The sequence below is a fragment of the Mus caroli genome, unplaced genomic scaffold (assembly GCF_978045245.1).
Source record: "Mus caroli unplaced genomic scaffold, Mus_caroli_1 scaffold_1, whole genome shotgun sequence".
In the NCBI taxonomy this organism is placed as follows: Eukaryota; Metazoa; Chordata; class Mammalia; order Rodentia; family Muridae; genus Mus; species Mus caroli.
Genome location: NW_028227256.1, coordinates 75619909 through 75647809, shown reverse-complemented (window position 1 = coordinate 75647809; position 27901 = coordinate 75619909). Strand labels below are relative to the sequence as shown.

General features: G+C 45.2%; 1 protein-coding gene across 1 annotated transcript; it reads right to left on the bottom strand.

Annotated features, from left to right (window-relative positions):
* Positions 1 to 27812, bottom strand: Mogat1 (monoacylglycerol O-acyltransferase 1). The gene is made up of 6 exons (XM_029481195.2): positions 27653 to 27812; positions 14854 to 15032; positions 13950 to 14154; positions 10146 to 10320; positions 8643 to 8842; positions 1 to 196 (listed from the first exon to the last, which is right to left on the bottom strand). Exons 1-6 carry the CDS (start codon positions 27744 to 27746, stop codon positions 42 to 44), a joined length of 1008 nt encoding a protein of 335 aa, XP_029337055.1. The 5' UTR covers positions 27747 to 27812; the 3' UTR covers positions 1 to 41.
* Between the last annotated feature and the right edge of the window lie 89 nt (positions 27813 to 27901).

The following is a 27901-nucleotide window of genomic DNA, read 5'->3' as shown; positions in this document are numbered from 1 at the left end:
TGCTTTCTTGCCTTCCTTTCTTATGCCTTGGAGGAAGGCCGTTATTTAAAAACCAGAGTTTCATGCTCCGGAATCCCGTATTTCCCTTTGTGTTCATTGAACAGTTTCTTTAGCTCCTCTATGTATGTCTGATGCAGCTCTTCAATCTGCTCTGAGGTCGGGTTCAGAGTCTGCTGAACAGGGATGGGGCGGCCAACTGTGGAAAACAGAGCACGTGTCATCCCTGAGGACAGCCACCACTCAGCCAGCCACCACTCCACCGCAGCCTGGGTCTCCCGTGGGCAGCTGAGCGCTGGGCTGCCAATCGGCTTCCCTCCAGCCCGCTGGCTCCAGTCCTCTCCTCAGCTCACTGGCTGCCTACCTCAGTCACACCATCCCACTCGACAACAAATAAAGAGTTTCCCTTCTCAGCAGACACTGAGCTGTCATTCTGGAGGTTTGACTTCTGAGTCAAACGCGCTGCTGTGCCGACTGCAGCTGTGAGCAGAGTAGGCGTTGCTGCGAGCCACGTCACCCTCATTCTCCCCTGGGCACAGCTGACAGCAAGACCACAGGGTTCTTATTGTGACTGACTGTGAAATGTTCAGGTCACGTGACATCCTCTATTATGACTTTTTTTTTAATATCTTTCAGAACAATTGAAAATGTCACTTATCTTTACAGCGAAGCCTCTGTGCGAGAAAGTCATCTAGTCACAAAACTGAAAGCAACCACAGCTCATTAGGAAAACAGTTACATAAGCTGAGCGACATTCCAGTTATTCACCGGAATCTTAGGCAGCTAACTTAAAAAAAAAGAAATAACAAATAACGTGGCACACACAATGCCTAAAATGTCCAAGAAAAGTTGCAAAATGAAGTGTGATCATATCTATAAAAAAATAAATTTCTAGGTGCACCAATATTTTCAGTGTACAAGAAAAACCTGGCAAGATCAACATTTTCCTTTGGGGATTGGGTCAGGGACGGGGAACGGCTCATTTATTTTACCTGTATCGTATGAATGTTTTTCCCCAAAAAAGTATCTGTCTCATCTGTATAATTACAGATATACCTATTGGTTGTAAATAAATCTGGCGGCTTCTGTACATATTTTAAAAGACGTTTACATAACAATCTCAGAATTTGGAAATTTAGAAATACAAGTTTTTGACGGCCTGTATGCACTGCACCCCCTGCTGGCCTGGTGTTGCTACTGCGCCCAAGGCCAGGATGAGCCGGGTGGTTAACTTCAAACCTTGAAGCAAACTACTCCTTCTGAAGTCATTTGCTTGGGCCTGAGGACTGTAAGCGCCGCTGTAGGGGGTGGGGGAGGGGGGAGGGAGGGAAAGAATGGAGTATGCAAAGGGGAGTGGGGTGGGGGTAGGTTCCTTTGTCTTTCTTCAAACTACATACAGGGCGAACCTGTGCTTAAAAACCTAAGCAATCCTCGTGAAGGAATAAAGAGGCAGCAAGTGATAAAGACCATGAATATGGGAGTTGAGGGGCACAGAAAAAAGGACTGACACTCCCTAATTGCTGAGTGTTTCACTAGACGGAGCCTCCAAACACTCATGGGCAGTTTCCTTCGGTCTTTACGAAGTCTGATTTATGCACGGCAGACACCAGTCTTTTGACGCACAGCAGAGAGAACTGGAGGAAATAAGCCATTGCTGGCACATACCTGTAGTTTCAGCACTCAGGAGGTGGAGGCAGGAAGGCCGGGCAACCTTGGCTACATACTGAGCAGCCTGGACTCATCTTAGTTTTCTCTCTGCCCTAAAGTTTCCTGGGCAAGGGATGGGAGAATACAACTTGTTCTATAAAGCTTCCTCGCAGTTGTGAACTTTGAGGAAGGAAATCTGAGAAATCTGTACATAGACGGACCAGTAAACTTGTAGTCTTATAGAAATAGCTGTAGTTTCTAGTGAGACTACCTCAGGGAGAGAGGTCAACGGGATGGTGCAGTGGGGACTGCGGAGAGAGGCATTGCTGTCTAAGGCAGGAGTGAAAACAGCTTACTGTTATAGGAATTGTGACCTCTCAACCTCTCAGTTAGGGCTTCTTCCCCTAGGAAGGACACCACAGCTAGCTAAGTCCCTTCTTATTAAGTTCCGCTATATTTCAGCGGCTTCTTCCAGGAGCTCAAATATACCCCTTTCGACTGAAGTAATCATAAGACGTTCTCCTTGTAAGATGACCATAGTCCTTCCTGCTTTCCTCCGAGATGTTAAAAATTCCAAATCGGAGGAACTTAATATTTAAGCCTAGCATCCCTTCCTCCCGCTCCTAAACTGTCCCCTAACTGGATTAGAAGGTTGGAAAATCTCAATGCTTTTTAGGGATAAGCTAGAGGTAATAAAGGGGAAATTTGATCATCATCGAGACCATAGTTAGACTACAAAACTCAAGGAAGCTCATCTAGCGGCTGTGAGGCAAGAACTACCCACCTGGGAGCAGTGGGACCAATGGGAACAAACTCCCGTGTGGCTTCAGCTTGCCTCCTGCTTCTTGAAATTGGATGGAACCCTTATTAAAAGCGTTAAGGCTTATGGGTGTCTATCAGATGCTGTTAAATAGATCGCTTGAACAACCTAGGGAGGATGCCGCCACTGCCTCTACCTCAGAGATTCAAGCCAGCCTGAGCTACAGAGTGAGACCCTGCGAAGCGGGAAGTTTTTGCTTTCTTTGGCCCTATTAACCTTTCCTTTCCTACAGCTCTGTTGGGAGGGGGCCAAAAGGGAGGTCAATGCATTTAAGAACCCTTATTAAAGTAGGGGTTCTTGTTTGTTTGTTTTTTGTTTTTGTTTTTGCTTTTCGAGAAGGTTTTTTCTGTATAGCCCAGGCTGTCCTGAAACTCACTTTGTAGACCAGGCTGGCCTTGAACTCAGAAATCCGCCTGCCTCTGCCTCTGCCTCTGCCTCCTGAGTGCTAGGATTAAAGGCGTGCGCCACCATGCCCAGCCTAAAGTAGGTTTTTTGTTTGTTTGTTTTTTGTTTTTGTTTTTAATCTAAGCCTACAACCCTGTCTCAGAAAGATGGAGGAACTCTCCAATTTGGTGCATTCTATGTTTTCATTGCACGGTGGCTGCCTTGCCGCGAGGGCGAGGCTGCAGCTCTCCATTCTGTGCAGCTATCCCAGTGCGGCTGCTAATCTGTAGCCTCCACAGCGGGGCCCCGTTCATCTCATCGTCCTGTGATAAGTTTATCTGGGACGGAGAATGGGGAAAGAAGGAGGGCACAATCACTCCAAGGATCTCTCTTGCTTCAAGTCCGAGCTACCACTGTGTAACAGGTACCTAGGCTAGAGGACAAGGAGTTTCATGAGCCAGTGCAGACAGCACTTAGGAGGGTTGGACATGGATGCTCACCCCCCACTCCCTCCAGGGAAGTAAAGAATCGATTGATTGTGGTGGTTTGAATATACTTGGCCCAGGGAGTGGCAGTATTTGAAGGTGTGGCCCTGTTGGAGTAGGTGTGTCACTGTGGGTGTGGGCTTTAAGACTCTATTCCTAGCTGACTGGGAGTCTGTATTCTGCTAGCAGCCTTCAGATGAAGATGTAGAACTCTCAGCTCCTGCACCATGAATGCCTGGATGCTGCCATGCTCCCATCTTGATGATAACAGACTGACTCTCTGAACCTGTAAGCCAGCTGCAATTAAATGTTGACTTTATAAGAGTTGCCTTGGTTGTGGTATCTGTTCACAGCAGTAAAACCCTAAGACATCGATCTTTCAAATTAGAAACATCTTTATTCTGCTCGTCTGTAGGTAGAAAGATTCCATAGAGTTTTTAACTTTCCCTGATTTTTAAAAAAATTTTCCTTTTAGACATAGATTCTCTGTGTAATCAAACTGACCTTGAACTCACTAAGTAGCCCAGGCTAGCCTCAAACTGCCTCAGCTTCTTTCAAGCACTGGTATTATAAACTTTGGTGTGTACCGACACACCAAACAAGACTCTCCTAGTCTCATGAAGGAAGCTCCCTCCTTAAGGTGTACCACTGGAGAAAGAACAGGTGGGCATAGGTGGTCGGGTGTGGCTGTGGATAAACTTGGGAGCTGGAAGATCCCCGAGTTCAGATCCAGTCTCTGACGGAAGTTCAAAGGATGGCCTGTGTGTGTGCATGCATGTATATGTGCACTCTGCTGCGTGACAGCACATAGGCACTCACTTGTGATCCTTCATTGAGCAGTTACCACACAGTACTGGGCACTGAAGTGCTATAAGTATGCCTTGTTGTTTGCCACTTTGGCTCATGGGTAATTTTGAGCGAACAACACTTAAAACATGGCGGAGAATAGTTTTGTGATGTGAGAAGGTCATTATGGTTTTCCCTTTTCTTCCTGAGAGAAGGAACTAAAACTCCCATGTAAGTGACGCTCTCTTTGTATCAGGAAGAAAGAAATATTCTTTTCAGCAGACCAGGGAAGTAGTCAAGAGAACCCTTGCAGACTGTGTTACAATTATGCTTTTCTGGCTTTAGTCTCTACGTATGCTTTAGGTACTTTCCCACAACTGCTTGTCTTTGGTGAACCCAGCATATAAATGTGTCTCCTACCCACTTCTGTGAGACCTCATGACACTAGCCTTTCCTTTTTTAATCTCCTGCTTATAAATAAGTTTATAAATAAAACTTAAATTTCACCCCCTTTCTTTTTCTTCTATTTCAGAAATCCCTCAGCCTGTACTCCCCCCCTCTAGTATATGATGATTTAAGACACAGTGGACTATTTGGCCCTTCTGTGGGTTGGAGTTAGTTTCATTAAAATAAAACACATTTCTTTATCCTTTTTAGAAAGAATGCCAAAAGCACATGCAACCATTCCTTGTGTGCTTTGTATGTGTAAGTGTGTATATATATAAGTGTGTGTGTATATATATATATATATATATATATATATATATATATATACATCAGCATACATAGGAATTATTATATCTTTTTTTTTTTTTTTTTTTTTTTAGACAAAGTCTCTTACAGCCTGGGCAGGCCTTGAATCATTGCATAGCACAGAACAACCATGAACTTTGGATCCTCTTGCTTCTATCTTCCTAGTGCTGGGATTAAAGGTATTCATTTATCCTATCTGTTTTATGCTGGGAATCAAATCTTGGCCTTGTGCTTGGCAGACAAGCATTTCACCAGCCAAATTACCTACTTAGTTCCTTACTAGGGTTTTTGTTTGTTTGTTCATTTATTTGTTCTGTTTTTAGACAGGATCTAGTATGTAGCCCCGATTAGCCTTAAACGTGAAACAATCTTGCTGCCTCTGCCTCCTAAATGCTGGGACTGAAGACATGTACCACCATGTCAGGCATGCTATTTATGTCTGCAAAACATCTGAAGTGAGATCATGGATGGCACTAACTCAGTTCTGTGAATCACCCCCTATTTTATTTTCTAAGAATGGGAAGTGACCTAGGAATCGCCATGATCACGCACAGAGTCACGCCATGTTGAGACATTTCATAATCCACATTCAAACTCTGTCAAGGGCTTCATTCGTCACGGTTGCATTTGCTTCCCAGCTCGCGACAGCTGTGTGCCTCTGAGTGTCCCCTCCTCAAGGTCTTTCCACAAACTGTTTTACTTTTTTTTTTTTTTTTTTAAATAAGCCATTTGTCTATTTCCTCACGATTTGATCCGGGTTAACCTTCTGGCAGGAATCCCTGTTCATGGAAAGCTTAGTACACTGGGAACCCTCAGCAAGCTGGTCAGGAAGGCTGCTGTCCTGTGCGTCTGCTGCGCCTTCCCAGCACTGGGGCCCCCGCACAGCTGCGCGTGCGCCATGACACGTGATCCCTGGAGAAGCCCAAGGGAGGATGGGCCAGTTATGCTTACCTTCTCTCTCAGAATTGGAAAATCCGAGGCTGAGAGAAAAGGAAACACATTTGGTCACTCGGAGTCAGACCTTAAATCTCACCACTGCCTTCAGCCCGTTTCCCTGATGCACGATGAGGATTCCTGAAGTCAATATCAATCTGTGTACAGCTCAGGACTCGTGAGCCACAGCCATTAAGACATAACTCCCAAGAACCAATCTCTCTCCCTCCTTTTCTTGTTTCCCTCTTCCTTTGTTCCCTTCCTCTTTCCTAGCCTTCCTTCTTGCAGGTTTGGGAACCGAATGTGACTTTCGCATGCTGGGCGATTCCTCTACCACTAAGCTAAATAGAGTCTAACTATGGTAGCGTATGTCCAGGCTGGCCTTGAACTCACTCCACAGCCCAGGTCAGCTTTGAACTTGTGATCTTCCTGCCTCAGCTGCCTAGGAAATGGGATCCTGGGCCTATGCTTAGTTTGCAATCCTTGACTCCCCTTCTGTTGTCCTAAGATTATGACAGCTGGGCTTTTATGAAATGTTCATATTCTTAACTTCATTTAAATTTTTCAAATAATAACAGGCCACCAGAGCTGCTGTGGACTAAGAATCACTGGGAGGAAGCAGAGGGGTGGGCCAATGGAATGTCCCCTTATTCTGAGTTTTCAAACGAAGCCCAGTGCACAGTATGGATGGATGATAATAGTGTCTTGACGGCTAGCTCACATTTGGCAGCTGCATTTGACTCTGGCTTTGTCAGGAAAGGCACAATTTAACTATGTCAGATGGCAAGTGGCTCTAGTTTAATAGAAAAGATTAACGCAATGGGGTAATAACTATTATCCTTTAACTCAACAGAATGCCCTTTATTTTCATATGGGAGCTTATGCACTGCATCTAATGAAGCTTACTCCTCAAATCATATCTCAAAATTTCCATTCTATTTCTCCCCCAAATCAACAGCATTACACAAGGGAGCCAAAATGATGAACTGATATGAAGCCAAGGAAGTGAGCCAGCAGATCATGAAACGGCAGTTGTACTCTGAAATGTGCCTGTGTTCCCCGTAGTAACTCATCAACAGACTCCTACATCCCACCTGAGTGAAATATGGCAGCTAAAAATAGTAACATCTGAACAGCAAAGCTCATATAAACTGATGGCAGAAAATGTAACGTGTGGACATGGGCACCGTGTAACACAGCAGGAGCGGTTCCAGTGGAAACAGAAACATTAGCAGTTCAAGAACACCTGGCTACGTAGCTAGGTTCCAGGCTAGCCTGGGCTACGTGAGACTGTTATGAAAGAGAAAGGGGAGGGGGAGAGGAAGGGAAGAAATGAAGAAAATCCTAGTGAAATGGATCTAAAACAATAAGTTGGGCTGGAGAGATGGCAGTTAAGAGCACTGGCTGCTCTTCCAGAGGTCCTGAGTGTAATGGGATCTGATGCCCCCTTCTGGTGTCTGAAGACAGCTTCAGTGTACTCATATACATAAAACAAATAAATCTTTTTTAAAAAAAAAGTCAAAAAATTAAAAAAAAATGAGTCACTATGTTCAGATTTTAGATATTAGGTTATTTCCATCTCATATAAAGCACAAAGCTGTGGTTAGTCCTGCATGTTTCAGCTCTTTCTCATTTTGAACTTCCCAATCTCTTCCAAGCCTCAGAAAAAAATTATTTTGCGAGCCTGTGTGTCGCTCAGGCTAGCCTTGACCCTGGGTTCCTCCTGCCTCCATATCCTCCAGAGGTGAAACTACAGGCATGTCTAGGATGAATGCTGCCCCATTTTCCACTCCTCTCCATCTCTAGTCACCCAGACATTCACCTTTTATACCTAAAATCATTCTATACCAGAACATATATAAGCATAATTAGTGACACAAAGCACGCTTTCAGTAAGGGACGGACGCCAAGGTGTGTGGCTGTGAAGATGTCAGGAGCCATCTAGGAAAAGCTAAAGGCAAATAAGTAAGTTTTCTGGAGATGGTCACCAAGAGGTCCTTAAGCAACAGAGAAAATAAACCCACATTAATTAGTACAAAATAGCAAGAGAGAGTTCCAGAGAAAGAAAACCAGCGCTTACTAGCAGAGAACGGTAAGAAAGAGTTAAGTTTCCAGAGGCCATCAGCTTTTGACCCTGAGGACAATGAGAGAGAGTTACAAGGCCAGAGATCATCAGTCCTTTGCCTTCATCTAACTCTCTGTCCCACCTCAGCACTCGTGGTGCTGGGAAGGTCCCCAGCAAAGACATACGTGATGCTGAGATGGTCTCCAGTAATTTCTAGAAACGTTCATGGATTCGGCCTCTGACCCCTGCTGTTGTCTACCAGTCAACCACTCTGCTACGGACGGGCAAGTGCGGAGAAATAGGACCACTAAGGAGCACTAGGAACTTCATGTCTAAACTTGGATTCTAGTCTAACGGTGGAATTTTGCAAAGTAACCAGCTGCCAGTCAAAATTGGAAAAGGGATAGTTCATTAGATGTGCAGGCTACAGTTAAAGTTCAGTTAAGGTCTAAAACAGAGGTTCTCAACCTATGTGTCTTCATCCCTTTGGGGAATGAGTGACCCTTTCACAGGGTTTGCCTCAGACCATCAGAAAACACAGATAATTACATCACAATTCATAACAGTAACAACATCATAGTTACGAAGTAGCAACGAAAGTAATTTTATAGTTGGGGGTCACTAGCATTGGAGGCCTCAGCATTAGGAAGGTTGAGAACCACTGCTCTAGGACATTAGGAGGTCTAAACCCAGGACTGCACCTTTTGAATTACTAGCCAGTAATGGTAAACACTGTACGAAGTAAGATCTTTTGTGTATTTCATGTACATACCAACAGTGTAGATCAGCTTCCGATAGGGCATTATGCCAAAGTAGTGCTGGAAAATTCCTCTGGCGTACATCAGTGGCAAGGCTACTCCCATTGAATCACAGATTGTGTCTTGTATAGTTCGTAGCCAGGAGCCTTTGGGGTTGTTAATTTGCTTATATAGATCATTTTCACCAAAAGAAAACACTGGGACCAAACTGGCACTGCAAGGGACAGAGGGGAAGAGCACAGATTTACAAGTAAATGCAAAAATGCTTGTTTGGTTGTGCATAGCAAAGCATATGCATACCTGTGTTGTCTGCAGGTGCGCACACTGTGCAGGCATGGAAGCTAAAAGGTGTCCCTCCCTCAAAGCTGGATCTATGTGTGTTTGCAGGATGCCTGGCTTGCTATGTGGGTGCTGGGATCTAAACTCCAGTCTTCATATTGCATGTTAAATTGTTGAACCCTGAATTAACCCCCCCACACAACCTCAAGGATATGAATTTAAATAATTTACGTTCATCCAAAGGTTTCAAGAAAACCTCCTCTAATCTATATGTACCAGTGACATTGAATCTTCACTGTCAAGTTGAGTGAATGTGGAATCTCCTAGGAGAGACACCTCAGGGTATGTCTGCGAAGGTGTTCTTACAGGGGTTTTGAATGAAGAGGGAAGATGACCCCTGCGCATAAGTTGTAAACATCCCATGGGCTGGGGTCCTGGACTGAACAAAGAGGAGGGAAGGAAAAAGTGAGCCAAGTCCCATTGTTCATGGCTCTTTGCCTGTAGACTGTGGGTGCAATATCATTAGTGGCTTACTGCTCCCCAAGTGCCTTCCCCAGGAAGATGGGCTGTATCCCCTGAAACAGGAAGCCCAAATAAACCCGTCCTCCCTCAGACTGCTTTAATGGGGCATTTTTCAGCAATGGGAAAAGCAACTGATATCATGCCCAACCCTTCCCATGCTGTGTCCTATTCCACTTGGAAACACCGAAGCTGCGTGGACTTCAAAGTGCTTTCAGCTGTACCTGAAATCCCTAGGAAGTACTTCACCAAGTTAGCCATGGCCAGAACTTTATTCTATAGAAAGTCAAGTTTAGGGTAAGCTAATTATTCTCCCCCCACCCCCACTGGCTTTCCCCATTTTGTTGAGTATGCAAACCTTTTGCATCCACTGTTGTTTCTTTAGATTGCCATATGCTGTGACATCAAACTGCCTTGGTAGAAAGCTTATCCTCCACTTCCTTTGACTTTGCAGAATGTTCTTTAAGGACCAGAAAAGTTATTCTCATTCTCTGTGCTCATATAGTGTTTTATCCTTTTAAAACATGCTCACCCTAAACAAACAGCCACTTAACTAGGCCAGACAGGGTGGCTCATACCTATAATCCTAGGACTTGGCAGGCTCAGCAGGAGAATCACAAGTTCCAGGCTAGCCTGGGCTACATAGTGAGTTCCAGGTTAGCCTGGACTATATACCAAGGCCCTGTCTCTAACAAAATGGAAAAAAAAAAGCCACTTACCCATGGGTCAAGGCCATCTTAACAAACCCTTTGCGCTGGCGGATGCACAGGGTGAATGTTCCTGGGTAAGCCTCCAGCGCCTCCTTTGCACCTCCAAGGACAATGATTGAGACATTCCCACCTCCATCCTTGCTCAGCACATGAGACACACTCTCCTTAGACGCTGAAACCGGCCCTTAGGGAGTCAAACAGAAAGTATAGGTAGCCATTCCCTTTGAAGAATAATTTTTTAAAAAATACTTATTTACGTAGTGTATATGAGTACACCGAAGCTGTCTCCAGACACACCAGAAGAGAGGCCATCGGATCCCACTACGGATGGTAGGAAGCCACCATGTGGTGGCTGGGAATTGAACTCAGGACCTCTGGAAGAGCAGTCAGTGCTCCTAACCCCTGAAGAATAATTTTTAAAAATAATGTTTTATGGCAACTGTGATGGTCTTATTATGATTCCTATGAGAAGTATAAGATTTTGAATGAGCTCTCTTCCTCGTTAGTATAGTGGTGAGTGTCCCCGCCTGTCACGCGGGAGACCGGGGTTCGATTCCCCGACGGGGAGATTGTCAACTTTTGGGGCTGGTGAGATGGCTCAGTGGGTAAGAGCACCCGACTGCTCTTCCGAAGGTCCAGAGTTCAAATCCCAGCAACCACATGGTGGCTCACAACCATCCGTAACGAGATCTGGCGCCCTCTTCTGGAGTGTCTGAGGACAGCTACAGTGTACTTACATATAATAAATAAATAAATCTTAAAAAAAAAAAAGATTTTGAATGATAATCGCTCTCTCTCTCTCTCTTGCTCTCACTATCACTCTCTCCTCTCTCTTTCTCTACAAGGTCCCACCACATAGGCTCACTGTCCCTCAGCTCACAAGCCTAAGCTTGCACCAAGCTCGTGGCATTCATCCTGACTAAGCCTCCAATATGCTGGGGTTACAGGTCACCCCTGTCTTTGAATGGTCTACTCCTTGAAAGAAAAGACAAATGCCGACAGATGAGAGAATCAGACCCTTTGGGTTGGCTTTGAACTTTCCCTGAGTCCAAGACATGTCATTTAGCTCTGAGTAACCTTCGTGAGAAAAAAAAAGAAAGAGAGAAAGAGAGAGAGAGAGAGAGAGAGAGAGAGAGAGAGAGAGAGAGAGAGAGAGAGAGGCATTGCTTCTCTTGCAAAGACAGCCCCTGCATCTTGACACATAACCCTTCTGTCTCTCCCCTGGCCACTTCTCATGCCCTGCTAGGTTTTATTGCCAACCCTTCCTGTAAGCTGCTATTCCTGAGAGTCCCTTCTGTTGTCTTCTAAGCTCATATCTAGCCATGAACTCAACTCCCACTTATGTGGGGTTGTATCAACCAACCCCATCTCCTTGAATATATTCCTCAGCTTCCCAGGTCACATCACCAATGGCCAAATGGAAATCTCCAATCTCCACGTTGACAACTCCAAGACCCTTCAAACTCATTATCTTCCTCCTCGCAGGAGGAAGCTTTGCCCCACAGACTGTCCTCAGAAGCCAGCACTGGGAAATAATGCTGAAAACTTAAAGGCAGTAACAGCTTAAGACGTCACTGGCTACAAATTTGGACATTCTTGTTTAGCATTTAAGACATGAAGGCTACAGCAATATTATATTATAAACCAATAAGGGCCGGTGTGGCGGTGCACGCATAGGGTGTTCGCTGTGAGTTCGAGAGCCCGCAGTGCACGCATAGGGTGTTCGCTGTGAGTTCGAGAGCCAGGGTAACAGAGAAACCCAATCTCAAAAGAGCTAATAAATAAATAAGTCAACGATGGCACACAGCATCTCCGTATCAACTCTAGTAAACAGGAACGGCTGTGATCACTATATTACGAAAGACTCTGAGACTGTGACTGACATGGCCACGGACAGGGGAGTATCTTGCTATCTCTGCTGCACCAGTTCTCAACTACTTAGATTTACTAGCGATCATATTTTGATTCAGCTAAAAGTATGTTTAAAATCTATTTCTGTGACTTTTTCTGAAATTAAATATTTATCTTTTTTCTCCCTTTTATAAAACTTTAACCCAATTTCTACAAGATGAGAAAGGGAATTATTGTTTTCTTCGGTAGCTTGGGATGTTAGTGCGCCCTCTTGAGGCCAGATGCTAGATCACTCGGTAGTTCGAGGGGTTATGGCGCCCTCTAGTGTGCCCTGCAGCACTCACGGGACTGAGTTCGGCATTTGAGGCTACAAACTGGCGCAGACCCTAGCCAGCTTTGATTGAAATGCTCTCCAGATACAGAACAACAGAAGTGAATATACAGGAAGCCATGACAATCTGGAAGGTAACAGAAAATCTGTCCCTAACTCTGTTACTAATCGAAAAAGGCTAATCATTTTTCTTTATACCCAGGAGCTGCAAAGGTAATTATAACCACTGTACATAACTTTGGCAAGTACAAAATACTTCATAGGCTTTGTAAGCTACTGAGGTGCATGGTCAAAAAGCCCATTGTAGTGGCTATTCCTGGTTGTCAACATGACTATATTTGGAATGAACTACAATCCAGAAGATTAAGACAGGGAGATTTCCGAGTTCAAGGTCATCTGGGACTAAAGGTGTGGTGGAACATACCTTTAATCTGGGCTACTTCATCTGCTGGAGACCATATAAGGACATTGGAAGAAGGGAGTCTCACTCTTGCTCCCTCGCCTGCTTGCCCTGTGGGACTGAGTAACTGCTAGATCCTTGGACTACTGAACCATTGTTGGGAATTGGACTGCAGACTGTACGTCATCAATAAGTTCATTTACTATATAGAGGCTATCCACAAATTCTGTGACTTTAGAGAACCCTGACTAATACACCCATCAAGTTGGAAAACCAAGTAGAACCTCTTGAGTTGAAATGAAGCCTACTGGCGTGGTGAGAGTAGCCATGCGTATACAGGTATCTCTAAGGCACTTCAGGATGATTCTGTTCTCAGAATTAGTAATTAAAGAGTGTGGCATTGCTTCACAGGCACAGTGGCACACACCTACAATTTCAAAATTTGAGAGGTGGAAGCCGTACCATCAGGGATTCAGGGCCAGAGGGCCAGCTTGGCTTATAGAGAGTGAAGTTCTATGTAGCCCTGGCTATCCTGGAACTCACTTTATAGTCCTTTCATTTCCTTCTGTTCCCTTCCCTCCCCTCCCCTCCCCCTTCTTTTCTTTCCTTGTAGATCAGGGGGTAGCTTTGCTCATGCTAGACAAACACTGTACCAATGACAACATCCACAACCCTAGGAGTTACACACAACCTAGGATGACAAAGCTAGCGAACACACTGATTAGTTTATGTCACTGTTGCTACTGTGAGACCCAGTGGAAGACATTTTCCAGGTCCAGCATTCAGAAAACTATGCCTACCTCTGCAGAGTGAAATTTATCATTTATTTGATCCATGACTGTTTTCTACATTTGAATATACTGAATGAATTCACCAGTTTCCTTTTCCAGTGGATTGGTGTTTATTCAAAAATCCCTATGTTGTTATCACAATACGAAGTACCTGGGATGAGCAGAGGAAGAGAAGGCCTGGTCCCAAGGTCTATTATACACCGAGTCCAGGAATGTGTATGAGGAAAATCCACAGAGCATAGGAAGTGTAAAAATCAAGTAACTGCTGCTGCCTGCCACCCCAGAGCACTGTAGGGGTTAGTATCTGTGTCACTAAGCTTTGAAGGGACAAGTGGCTGTATCACCAAGCCCTGTAGGTACAATGGCTGTATCACCAAGCCCTGTAGGGACAGTGTGGCTACATCACCGAGCCCTGTAGGGCCAGTGGCTGTGTCACTTACCGTTACTCATCAGATATTCTCGGAACAACGGGAAACAGAACCAGAGCTTGGCAATGTGGAGATACGACGTAAAGCCAGGAAATAGCTTCTTGAAGTCTGAGTATTTTGTACAAAAATTTCCAAAGGCTCCAGGCACGAATATTCCATGAGGGTGAAACCCAAATATATAATTGTGACCCGGATCCAAATCCTGCGTTTTGACGAGCTACAGCATGTTGACACAGAGAGAAGGAAATGATATGACCCGGATCAGTGAGAAATGGAAGGGTTCCCTTCTCTGAACTTCAGTGGGAAATGAGGGACATGACTCAACTTACTTCCCTGGGTTAGAGATGTTTTGACCTTTCTAAACAATCCATTTAGCCCAGGTCCCTCCATACACAGTCTTTCAGACTTTGTCAACTCAGCTTAAGATCCATTTATTAACTTGGACCAAACTGCAAGCTTTCTCTGTAGTGATTTGAATGTGCCCATCAGCCACCCACAAAACCACACTGGACACATAAACTCCAAAGCAATAGTGTAGGGATGTGGGACCTCATGAGAGAATTAGATCATGATGGTGGAGTGAGGAGAGCCTGGCATTCTTGCTGCTGGTGGGGTGGTCTTTCTAAAAGGACAAGTTGGTCTTCTTCTTACTCTCTCTTGCCCTCTGTATCTGCCATGAGGTCATGGATCAAGATGACACTGCTTGACTATTAGAACTTTTTTTAATTGGATGCCCATCCTCAGATTTCAGAGAAATAAATTTTCTCTCTGTAGATCTGACTCTCTGGTATCATTATAAGAGGACAAAATGGACTAAGGCACGTTCCGTCTGGAGAGGAAAAGGTGGGGAGACACTGATGGAAACACACTCCCACTGTCCTCCCGACTCAGTCCTTTAGAAGAGAGTTCTACTTACACACATTGGAAAATACTCCTTAAAATACTTCCAAACAGGCCAGCTTTGGACCCAGTTCCATCTTCTGCCTCCTTGCTCTGGGGTTCTCCAGTCATAGTAAAACCAGGCCAGATATGGGATGTAAAGGAACCAATAGTTGTACAGGACCAGCATCACCATAATTCCAATGCATACCTGCACTGTAAGAAAGGGAAAAGCCAGGTGGAATCAGCCCATCCGCATCTGCTCCCTGTACTTCACAGCCACTGGCTATGGAAAGTAGAAGATTCGCTACTATAGAAAAGAAATTTGGCTGCACAGCCATTGTGCAGGAAGGGGGTATGCATAAAGCACAGCCTCCATCTTCAGGAACTCTATGGTTGGAAACAGAAATAGCATTGTATAAGTTACTTTTCCATCACTGTGACATAACATCATGACCTCATGACCAAGACAACCTTTTTTTTTTCTCCCTTTCTCATTCTGGCCCTGCTTGCGCCAGCCCAAATATTTATTTATTTGTTTGTTTGTTTGTTTGTTTGTTATATCTAAGTGTACTGTAGCTGTCTTCAGACACACCAGAAGAGGGCATCAGATCTCATTGCAGATGGTTGTGAGCCACCATGTGGTTGCTGGGATTTGAACTCAGGACCTTCGGAAGAGCAGTCAGTGCTCTTAACCACTGAGCCATCTCTCCAGCCCATGACCAAGACAACTGATAAAATAGAAATGTTTAATTGGGAACTTATTATTTCAGAGAGCTAGAGGCCATGATTGGGGAGCAAAGGCATGAAGGCAGGGACAGCTGAGAACTCACACCTACAAGCAGGGGGCAGAGAAGTCATACCGGGAATAGCACTTGACTTTTAGAGCCTCAGAATCTGATAGCAGTGATGCACCTCTTTCAATAAGGGCGCCATCGCCTAGTCCTTCCGAAACAGTCTCATCAATCAAGGACAAGTATTTAGACAAATGAGCCTCTGGGGGCCATTCTCACTCAAACGACCACATTTAAAATCCCAACACTCAGGAAGCAGAGGCAGAGGCAGGCAGAGCTCTGTGAGTTCTAGGCCAGCATGGTCTACATAGCAAGTTCCATGCCAGCCAGAGATACATATTAAGACCCTGTCTGAAAAACCAAAAGTATACCTTAAACGTAAGGGGTTGTAAAGTCATCTTTTTTTGTTGTCAGTACTCAGTTCAAGTTTTCTCTTTTTTCCTCTCCCCACCTATATTTTGAAGCAATATTGTCAATTACATAAAAAATTAGAATGACTCTCATAAACCTAACAAGAAGTCATAGACCCTAGAACCTGCACTAAATACATTGTGCATTTTATTACAGCTACAAGCCTATGGGAGGCAGGGAGTGGAGTGTGGTGACTTGAATAAGCTTGGTCCCCAGAGACTCATGTGTTTGAATGCTTGGTCATAGGGAGTGGTACTATTAGGAGGTGTGGCCTTGTTAGAGGAATTGTGTCACTGTGGAGACAGGTTTTGGGGTCCCCTAGTGTTCAAGCTCTGCCCAGTGTGGAACAGTCTCCTGGCTGTCTTCCGATCAAGATGTAGAACTCTCAGCTCCTTCTCCAGCACCATGTCTGCCTGTGTGCTGCCATGCTTCCCACTGTGATGATAACAGGCTAAAACTCTGAAACTCTAAGTCAGCCTCAATTAAATGTTTGCCTTTATAAGAATAGCCTTGGTAACGGTGTCTCTTCACAGCAATAAAACTCTAACTAATACAGTGCAGCATTGTTGGAGGAGGTGTGCCACTAGGGGGTAGGCTTTCAGGTCATAGATGCTCAAGTCACACCCAGTGTGGCAGTTTCTTCCTGCTGCCTGCTGGTCTGGATGGAAAACTTTTCTGCCTGCTTCCCATCATGATGATAATGGACTAAACATTGGAAACTTTAAGCAAGTCCTAATTAAATGTTTTATTTTATAAGAGCAATAGGAACCCTGAAAAAGACAGCAATTATCAGTGGGGATGGTACTGAAGATGTGTGCAATTATGCAAAGCAGATGGGCAGTCAGTTTTAGCCAGACCACCTGACACATAAGCACCTAGATTTCAAAGACAAACAAGATTAGGGCAGAATAGAGATGTACCTAGGTCACCATAGAGAGTGCTCAGGGAAACAAGAGCAATTACAATCAATGTTCTGTGACTTTTCCTGGGGAGGGGTAAACAAACATCTATTCACCCAAAGTAGGGCATTATCCACAGGCCAAAGGAAAATCCCACTCGAGTCAGGTTTGGTGAACCAGTGAATTTACTGGAGTTACAGCAACATGGGTGAAGGGTTACTCACAGAAGCATGGGGGAATAGTTAAATAACATAGGGCTTAGAAGAAGCAGTAATTATTAGTTATGTTAGCTACCACTGAGTGCTTAAGATTAAAAAAAATCCATTTCATGTAGTTTAATTAAACACATTATATATATATATATATATGTATATATCATCTTGGATGATATATATATATCATCCAAGAAGGAAAAAAAAGTCAAAATTATAATGATGGTATTTGAAACTTTCTTGTTCTCCTCTACAGTTTTGACCCCAGAGCCTTGTTCATGCTGAGTAAGCACTTTACCACTGAGCTAAGTCCTCATCGTTAAGAAAATTTACACATTTTTTTCTATTTTACTCATAATTAGAATGGATTTTCTTTTATCTATAAAATTATTTGTTGTTGGTGTTTGTGGTGGTGGTGATGGTGGTGTGTGTGTGTGTGTGTGTGTTGCTGGGAATTGAGTCTAGGGCCTCATGTACTCTAAACAAGAACTCTACCTCTGACTTATATTCCCAGCCATCAAAAACTTCTTTTTTGAAAGAAGCTAAATGATGCTATCAAAGGAAAAGAAGACCCAAATCAACCTCTGCAGAACAAAGCCACTATCCAAAGAAAGGTCACACCTTTAAAGGGCTTCAGTAAATTCCCACACACAACCTGCACCGTGAAAACAGGCGAAACTTGACTCATCTGCATTGATGACCAGTGTCTTAGGAAGTGGAAACGTAAGGGTTCTTTGGAGAGTCAGGTGTGTTTGCTGGGGCAAACACACTGAAGAAGTGTTTTCCTGAAGTGGACACAAGTGAAGGGCTAAGGCAGACTTGGGAAGGATCATTTGGCTGAGGTGAATGGATGTCCTGCTACACCAAGCACATGAAAAGACATATGATGGATTTTTTGCTAACGACATCCATGTATCATGACATTGGCCCCCCTTACCTTGTGTAGCTCAGCTCCTTTTGTCGGGACTCCATAGAGTGAAATACAAAACACTTCTTTCTACTTCCTTGGACTCGGGGTAATTGGCAGGGTAACATCAGCTCAGACGTGCTGAGGCAAGATGCTTGCTAAGGCAAGACCCATAGAGGATATGAGATGTTTGGAGGGCATGTAAAAGGGGCTCAAAGCACAGTGACGTAGGCTGAGCTTATAGAGCTAGCTGTGCAACACTTGTGGGTCTCACATCTTCGTTGATCTTTGCCTCAATGAGAGAGGCACAACGGAGAACTTTTCTCAATGTTCCTGTTGGCCCTGGTCCCACCTGCTCACTGGGGCCAAGGCTAAGGCCTGGGTGTCTTCTGCTAGGTAGTGCCACCAAGGATGCTGACCAGACTCTATCGAGCTGGATTGCTGGTATTTCCATGAGGTGTTTGTGAGTGGATGGAGCTGCTGCTGCTAACCTGTGAACTGAACTGCTGATTTCCAGACAACACAGACGGGAGTTGCTCCAAAGAACCTTTCTAAACAGGTCTACCCCCCTATCCCCCAACATCCTTTCTTTTCCACTAACTCTGGTGGGTGGTGGGCTATAATGGAGGTTCAAGTGTTTAAGAAACATCATTAAAAAATAGGATTTGAAAAAAAATAAAGTTGCAGTCTTAATTAGGGTTTTACTGCTGTGAACAGACACCATGACCAAGGCAACTTTTATAAGGACAACATTTAATTGGGGCTGGCTTACAGGTTCAGAGGGTCAGTCCATTAGTGTCTTGGTGGGAAGCATGACACTGTGCAGGCAGGCATGGTGCTGGAGGAGCTGAGAGGTCTGCCTCTTGTTTCGAAGGCAGCTAGGAGAAGACTGTCTTCTACAGGCAGCTAGCAGGGGACTCTCTTGAAAGCTCTCTGTTCTGCACTGGGCAGAGCTTGAGCATAGGCGCTCAAAGTCAACCCCCACACTTCCAGCAGCAAGGCCACACATACTCCAACCAGGCCAAACCCCCTAAGCTAAGCCACTCCCTGGGCTAAGCATATTCAAACCACCACAATCAATATTAAGGAATAGCTCGATATTTAAGATATATGCGTTCTTTCCTTTCTCATCCTATCCAAAATTTCTTCGTTTCCCCCATAAAACTGTTTCTGCCTGGTCAAGGTAGCACACACCTGAAATCCCAGTATAAGAAACCAAGAGGGAAGAACTGGGAGTCCAAGGCCAGCCTTTGCTACATGAGATAACATTTTTAAAACTGTACAAAACTTAGGAAACAAACTTATAAAGAAAGAAAAGTCCATTATTTTGACAATTTAACATAGAATAGAGAAAGATAATAGAATCCGCAGGCAAGCCAAAATCCATTAGCACTTTTGTTCATTTATATTCCTTAAGACACAGAGATTCAAACCACCAATCAATGCCATCTGTTGAACGAAGGAGCATAAGTGTCCTGTCCTCCACGTTCTCATGACTCATACTGTAAGAGAACTCTCCCAGAGTTAAAGATGGTGCTAGAAGACAGATCCTGCGGTCCGTTCTTCGGTCCGTTTTTCTTCGTGTTTGTTTACTCCATAGTTTTAAAGTATTATATAATGGGAACTCTTTTTCTCTCAAGAAACGAGTCCATTATTTGACCTAATGCTTTGCCTATAGACGTCAAATGAATCAAAACCAGAATCCACTTAAAACCTAGTCCCCCATTGTGTGTGCTTTGGGAAGGTTTGCAACTGTGAGACGGTACCAGCACAAATACCATTTTATAGCTTCATGCCGGAAGCCTCGGAGCTTGTCCCTAAGAAAGAAGGTATTGTCAGTATAGCGAGGTGCCCAAGAGTTTCAGAACTCATTCACAGCTTAAAGTGTGCCCTTCTCCCCCCAAACTCCCAGCTCCAAGCAGACAAAGACACAACTAAATAAATGTGTGCTGGTCTATATGCTCTAGCTGCCCAGGTTAGACTCAGGTATGTGGCTGTCAGGACACTGAATCCATGTGGCTTCCAGATTCGTGTGTTAGTATGTGACAGCTGCAACTATAGACTATTAGTGACCAGAACACAGGAATTATGGACAGAGGGAACATTGCTCACCCAGAGACAAAACTACCTTGGAGTATCTTTAGTTCCTTTTACTGGCCATTTAGCACCAACCTCTGTGTCTGATCCAACATCTTCCTTACTACTAGGTAAAACTCTGGAAAAGTATTACTAAGCTTGCAGGACCTCTAGCTTCTATTAGTCACAAAGCTGAGAGTCCTGGAAGATAACATCTGATACCTCAGAGAAAACTGTCTATCTGTCTGTCTGTCTGTCACCTGCCTGACATCACTTCTTTTTATAATTCGCTTTGCTCTTGTGTCAACGGAAGTTCATTTAACTCCTTCCACTGTGAAGCAGGGTGGAATCCTGCACCCGTGTTCTCCATGACTCCCAGGTCATGTATATTATCTCAGAATAAACCACCCCTTCTTTCCTGTGGGACATAAACTGTGTTTCATTATGTAAGAAAATACCCTTGGTTTCCTATACATAGAAAATCAGTAACATGTGACAAAGTCTTCAGAGGAACGAGTGACCATACCTCCAAGTTAGTCTTTAAAAGGGTTCAGAAGATAAAAAGTGTGTGTGTGTGTGAGGGGGGGACTAAGGAGAGGAGGAGAAAAGGAAAGGAGGGAGGGGGAGAGAGGAGAAGAGGTAAACAGAGGGGGACAGGAAGAGAAAATGGTGCAAAAGTGCTAGCCTTTAGGAGATTTTAGAAGATGAAATATGGGAATTTTTTTTTTTTGGTAATTTTCTGTAACTGCTATTTCTGAAATTGTTTCCCGAGATTCACAAGCTTAAACCTCTAGAAATCTGTATTCTAACAAAAATCTCCAGGCAGTGGTCCTTCACCCCCTCTTTTCCTCCCCCTCCCCTTTCCCTGCTCCTCACCCCCACCCCCCACTTCTTCCATTTTTGCTTTTTTTCTGAGACAGAGTCTCATAGGTCAGGTGACTTAGAACTTGATGTGTAACTCAGGTTGGCTGGCTGGGAACTTATCATCTTCCTACCTCACTTCCCAAGGGTTGGGACGGTAGGCACATGCTCCCACGCCCCTTCTATGATTCTCAGTACGCTATGAATTGTGCAAGATTCTAGGATAAGTTAACTAACATAGTGAAAGAATCCAAGTGCTGAGCCTTTGTGCTTCCCAAGATAACCCATAAAGGAATCTCAGTCACAACTAAGAGGCATCCTAATCAAATACAGGGAGGGGTTTTGTTATTTTAGGAACAAAAAAAAATCGTAGAGATGATTCATAGACAAATAGAAATGGCAAGGACCTAGAATATTTCGAACAAACCTGAGATAAAGAAACACTGAGCTGGGTGTGGTGACTCACACTTGTAACTCGAGTACTCAGGTTGCTGAGGTAGGAGCACTGCTATGAGTTCAAGGCTAGCCTGGGCTACAGAGTAAACTTCAGGTTAGCCTGAGCTAGAATGAGACCATGCTTCAAAAAGAAAATCAAACAAAACCCCAAAACAACCCTGCCCAACAATAGATTATGAAAATATTTATTAGATATGAAGTCAAAGATATTGTCTGGTCCCAAGAAACCCCCCTTTCTAAAAGTCTGGCATTTAGACAAAAGCAAGCATTCCCTTGGGGATCCCCCCCCAAAGGTATCATTCTCCTTATCTCTGGCAAAAGGGAGCACTGCACATTAAGGTCTAGGCGAGCTTCTAGGTCCCTTCAATCCCTACTCTCAAGTACCTCCTGTTCTATGTTTCCAAGTCCTCCACCCCAGCTCACAGGTTCCCCTTCTCCCAGATACCTGTTCCCTTAAAACCCTGGAACTCTGCACTCCCTGCCCCCCCCCCCAACCCACCATTGCTTCTCTGTTCACCCCTTGGCAGTTTAGAATAGAATTTCTCCTTTTCACCAACAGAGCGACAAGTTTTGTTTTTCTACAGTGCCCGTTTCATTCAGATGCAATCTTTAAAAGACTGATGACTCGGCTGAGAGATGGCTTGGTAAGTAAAAACCAAAAGAGTTTAGATGCCCAGAACCTAAGAAAAAGCCAGATGAAATATCTCAATCACCCACAATCCTAGCATGCCACAGCAAAATGGGAGGCAGAGAGAATCTCCCAAAAGCTCTCAGGCCAGCTAACCTGACTCAGAGCAGCAAAGAGATGCTCTCTCAAACACTGTGGGAAGGTAAAGCCAGACACCCAAAGACTGAAAGGTAAAGGCTGTCCTCTGGCCTCCGTTTTGAGCCGTGGCATTTGTGGACCTGCACCCTACACACAAACAAGTATGCATACATACACTCTCCCTCCTCTCTCCCTCTCTCCTTCTCTCCCTCTCTCTCTCTGTCTCTCTGTCTCTCTCTCTCTCTGTGTCTGTCTGTCTCTGTTTCTCTCTCTCTCTCTTTCTCTCTCTCACCCCCCCCCCCCCACACACATTGATAAGAGTGAACCAACATTAAATCCTCTGCTTTTGAAAAGACACTGGTAATAAGAATAAGTCATCCAATCAAAAATGGGCAGAACATTTGTACAGATAATTCGATAAAACTTGCACAGGTAGCAGATGAGCCAGTGAAGATTTGGAACACAGCATGCCAACCAGAGCCACAGCTGAACACTACTATGCAGCTATTGTAGCTACAGATAAAAGAAGCCTGATTATGTCAATTAAAGAACAGGCTGTGGAGCTGGTGGAACTCTTGCCCACTGCTCAGGGGGATGTAAAACAGTACAACTGCCTTTAAAAAGCTAAACCTACATATACCTCGTGACCTCACCTTTCCAGGCTCATCCCCAAGAATAAAGGAGAGCATGTTGGGGCTGGCAAGATGGCTAAGTGTGTGAAGGCACGTGCCACACAGACAAGAGATGCAAGTTTGATCCTCAGAACCCAGGAAGAAATAAAAGGAGACCAGGGTCTCCACAAAGTTATCCTCTGACCTCTGCATCTGTACAACATACATTCAGTCCCCCACCCCCCCCACACACACAAACACACATGAACATAAGATTGGGCTGTAGGCAAACCTGCAGGATATTTTCTTAATTAGTGATTGATGGAGGCCCCAGCCCACTGTGGGTGGTACTATCCCTGAGCTGAGAAAATGGAGGCATTTTCTCAATTGAGGTTCCCTCCTTTCAGATGACTCTAGCTTGTGTCAAATGGACACAGAAGCAGCCAGCACAGTGTTCGTTTGTGTTTGCGGTTCTATGAACAAGTCAGTAAGCAGCACTGCTCCATGGCCTCTGAATCCAATCCTTCCTCCAGGTTCCTGATCTATTTGAGTTCCAGTCCTGATTTTCTTCAGAGATAAACAGTAATATAGAAGTGTAGACCAAATAAACCCTTTCCTCCCTGAGTTGCTTTGGTCATAGTGTTTCATTACCGCAATGGTAATCCTAATGCTAATTAGTATAAACACAAACACAATAATTATCAGTTTTAGAAAAGCAGCCTAGTAATGATAGCATACATCTTTATTCCCAGTACTAGGGAGGCAGAGGCAGGCTGATCTCTTAAGTCAAGGCCAGTGTGGTCTACATAGAGAGTCCTAGGACACCCAGAGCTACACAGAGAATCCCTGTCTACAAACAAACAAACAAACAAACAGATAAATAGAAAGTATGTTGTCATGGAAAGATTCCCAAGTAAGGACTTGGGGTGGTTTGAATTCTCTTGGCCCAGGGAGTGGCATTATTAGGAGGTGTGGCCTTGTTGGAGTAGATGTGGCCATGTTTGAGGAAGTGTGCCACGTTGGGCGTGGGCATTGAGATCCTTCTCCTAGCTGCCTGGAAGACAGTCTTCTAGCTACCTTCTGATCAAGATGTAGAATTCTCAGCTCCTCCAGTATTATGCCTGCCTGGATGCTATCATGTTTCCCACCTTGATGATAACGGACTGAACCTCTGAACCTGTAAGCCAGCCCCAATTAAAAGTTTGCCTTTGTAAGCCATGGTCATGGTGTCTGTTCACAGCAATGGAAACCCTAGCTAAGACAGCCCGTATTCATGACAGCTACAAGAAAAACAAGCAGCAGCACGGGAACACACAAACGACAATGTATTCACTCAATAGAACATAACTTAAGGTGGCACCACTTGGTGCAGGCGGGATGAAGACAGCTTCCGTTGAGCTGAGACCACCTCAGAAGACAGACCCCCCCCCCACACACACCTCTCCACCCCACCCCCGCCAAGTGCCACTAAGATGATGGAGAGACAGAAGAGAAAGAGAAGCAGAATGATATGTGCACAATGAAGAGAGGGGGAACTGGAGACTCGAGGTTAGTGAGGAACAGTGTAATGTGAGTGGCCTTCGACACCACCTGAGGCTATGATGATGGCTTGGCCTGAGCTGCCACTGAGGAACATGCCTGTGTCCTTGGCCCTGCAGCAGTGAGGTCTGTGTGACATCCATGATCCATGTTACCACCAAAGGCCATGCAGTTGTCCCTGCTCTGGACTGCCGCCTCCAGCCACGTTGATGAACCAGGGCTGTGCAGATCTGGCCCTGAAGGCACGAAAGCAGGTGAGCTGGCCCCGCCCCTCACCAGCTGCAGCACATTGAAGAGCAGGTCCTGAACTTTGCCGGATAGCACAGTAGAACTGGCCCTGGTGGAGTGGGCAACAGAGAGTTGGGGCCATGAGAGCAGCCCCCTTGCTGGCTGTTGCACTTGGGTGAGTTTGCCTTACGTGGGCAGTGCTGGAGAGCAAAGGAAAGCAGTCAGGCTGGGCAACTCAGTTACCACACAGGCCCAGATCCAGGACACTGAGTTGGCCCAGCCCAACATCTACCCCAGGTATGAACTGTTGGAGCACATGAAGGGTCTGCTACTCCAGAATCAAAGCTACAGGATCTCCATGACACAGGGCAACAACAGGATATCTGAGAGGAGTCCCCGTGAGGACCCAGGACTGACAGTGTAGCCAGACCAATAAGTCTCTGCAATGAACATTTGCAAGAAAAGCTGTTTGGAGCCAGGCGTGGTGGCGCACGCCTTTAATCCCAGCACTCGGGAGGCAGAGGCAGGCAGATTTCTGAGATCGAGGCCAGCCTGGTCTACAAAATGAGTTCCAGGACAGCCAAGGCTACACAGAGAAACCCTGTCTCAAAAAACCAAAAAGAAAAAAAAAAGTTGTTTGACAAATGAGTGTGTGTGTGTGTGTGACACACTGTGACACACACATTCCATGGTGAAATTTTTTGTTTGTTTTCTTTTGGGGAGAAGTTGCAAGGGCAAAGGTTGGGTATAAAGGGACTGGGAGATGAGTGGGATTGGGGGCCAGGATGTGAAATGTACAAAGAATAAAACGTTAAAAATAATTCCCCAGAGAAGTGACCTGTTGGAATCCAAATACAAGAATGAATCTCAAAATGGTATGTGGAAAAGATAAATTTTTAAAGCTTTTTTTTTTTTTACAAAATATTAGAAAAAACAAAAAAGGCAAAATATTAAATGATTGGAAAACAATGTCAAGTGTGGTAGCTCAGGTCTGCAATCCTAGCACTGAAGTAGAAGGATTGCCATGAGTTCAAAGCTAACCTGGGCTAGAGTGAAGGCTTGTCTCTAAAACCTAAATAAAAGCAACAACAAAACCACACACAAAGAAACAAAATCAGGCTAAGAAAAAGAAAGAAACCAAGACAGTTGGTTTGTGGAAATCCACCTCCTATTCTCCGCCCTTCTGTGTCTAAAAATGAAATCTACCTGCATGTAGCATACATCCTCTCAGACCTCCCACCAAGCTAAGTGACCCTGTGCAATACTTTCCTCATTGTGAGTGAGACGAGGAAGGAACCCTTACTGGACTGCTAAGGAGATGGCATGAGTTTATACTTCCAGGGACACATGGAGGGTAGCTTCTATTCTGGGTGATGGGGTAGAAGTAATCCCAGGACACATCCTCTTGGGTGCCTTTAATCCCAGCACTCAGGAGGCAGAGGCAGGTGAACCTCTGAGTTCAAGGCTAGCCTGGTCTACAGCAAGAGTTCAAGGGTAGCCAGGGCTACACAGAGAAACCATGTCTCAAAAAAAAAAAAAAAAAAAGATGAAGAGGAGGAGGATAACTATGAAGAAGCAGTAGCTGCAGCAGCCCAGCTCCTTCAGTGGTCCTTATATACAGTCATGGCTGAGACACTGTAAGTGCACTGAACACATGAAACTGCTTCCAACATGCAAAACTCTGCAATGCAATGACTGTTGTTATTATTACTTAGCCCCACCGGTGTGTGACTCTGACTTGGCCCATATGGGCCACTTCTGCTTCTCTGCAAAGTTTAAGCATAGAAGTTCATAGTTATTCCTCTCTTCTCGATGTGTGTCACCATCTTTCTCCACGAGCATGACACACTCAGGACAAGCTTCCTCCAAGTGCTGTCCAGCTATCTGGTTCCTATACTGTCACTGTGTGGGCTTAGCCTTACTCCAGAACATACCCCTGGGTGGATTATTTCCAAACAGAAGGCACTGGAATCCAACCCAAACAGGCAGCTGGATCTAGGCAGAAAAGCCCGGGAGCGAAGGCAACCCGAAAACAGAAAACTAACAAATAGCTCTTTGTCCTGACGTCAAGATGGCAAAGTTTTAATACCTATGGGCATTACTTACTCATTATGAGTTGAGGGATCCAGAAATGAATTGGCAGCCATTGAGGGACTAAAATGCAACTTTGTATAGCACCCACTTTCTAGATGGGACCATCACTACATTTGGGAGACCATAGTTGCCCCCAATTTACCCAGCTGTATATTGAAAACCCGTGTCTTCCATTGTAAGTAAGACAAACCTCGCTTTAGAAACAAAATAGTACAGGCTTATAGTTGCACATGCCTTTAATCCCAACACTTGCCTTGCAAAGGCAGGCAGATCTATGAGTTCTAGGCCAGCATAAAGAGTTCTACAGAGCAAGTTCTTCTGGGACAGCCAGGGCTACAAAGAGGAAAGAGAGAGAGAGAGAGAGAGAGAGAGAGAGAGAGAGAGAGAGAGAGAGAGAAAGGGGGAGGGGGAAGAGGGGGAGAGGGGGAGAGGGGGGAAAGAGGAGGAAAGAGAGGGAGAGGGGAGAAAGAGGGAGAGGGGGAGAAAGAGGGAGAGGGGGAGAAAGGGAGAGGAAGAGAAAGAGGGAGAGGGAGAGGGGGAGTAAGAGGGAGAGGAGGAGAAAGAGGGAGAGGGGAGAAAGAGGGAGAGGGGGAGAAAGAGGGAGAGGGGGAGAAAGAGGGAGAGGGGGAGAAAGAGGGAGAGGGGAGAAAGAGGGAGAGGGGAGAAAGAGGGAGAGGGGGAGAAAGGGAGAGGAAGAGAAAGAGGGAGAGGGAGAGGGGGAGTAAGAGGGAGAGGAGGAGAAAGAGGGAGAGGGGAGAAAGAGGGAGAGGGGGAGAAAGAGGGAGAGGGGAGAAAGAGGGAGAGGGGGAGAAAGAGGGAGAGGGGGAGAAAGAGGGAGAGAGGGAGAGAAGGAGAAGAATCCAAAGCAGGGAGTCCCAGAGTAGGTGAACACTGTCTGATCAGGCAGACCCGGGAGCCAGAGGCTGTGCGCAGTAGGGTAGGGACTGTGTCTGGTGAGTGTGTGGCACGGCGGGGCTCTTACCGAGCAGGAGGTAGGACAGGACCCACTGCAGCACGGCAGCGGTCTGCAGGCACCTTGCCAGCGGGGTGTTGAGCGGCGCGAACTCGACCATCATTTTTCTACCCGGAGGACTCCTTTCTCAGGATGTGGTACCGCTACCGACTGGGAGGCGGAGGCTCCAGCTGGCCGGAAAGGAACCAATTCGCCCTGGGGCGGGAGGTGAGGGAGGGTGCACGGCGCTGAGGCGGGGTGCTGGGGATCACTGTGCAC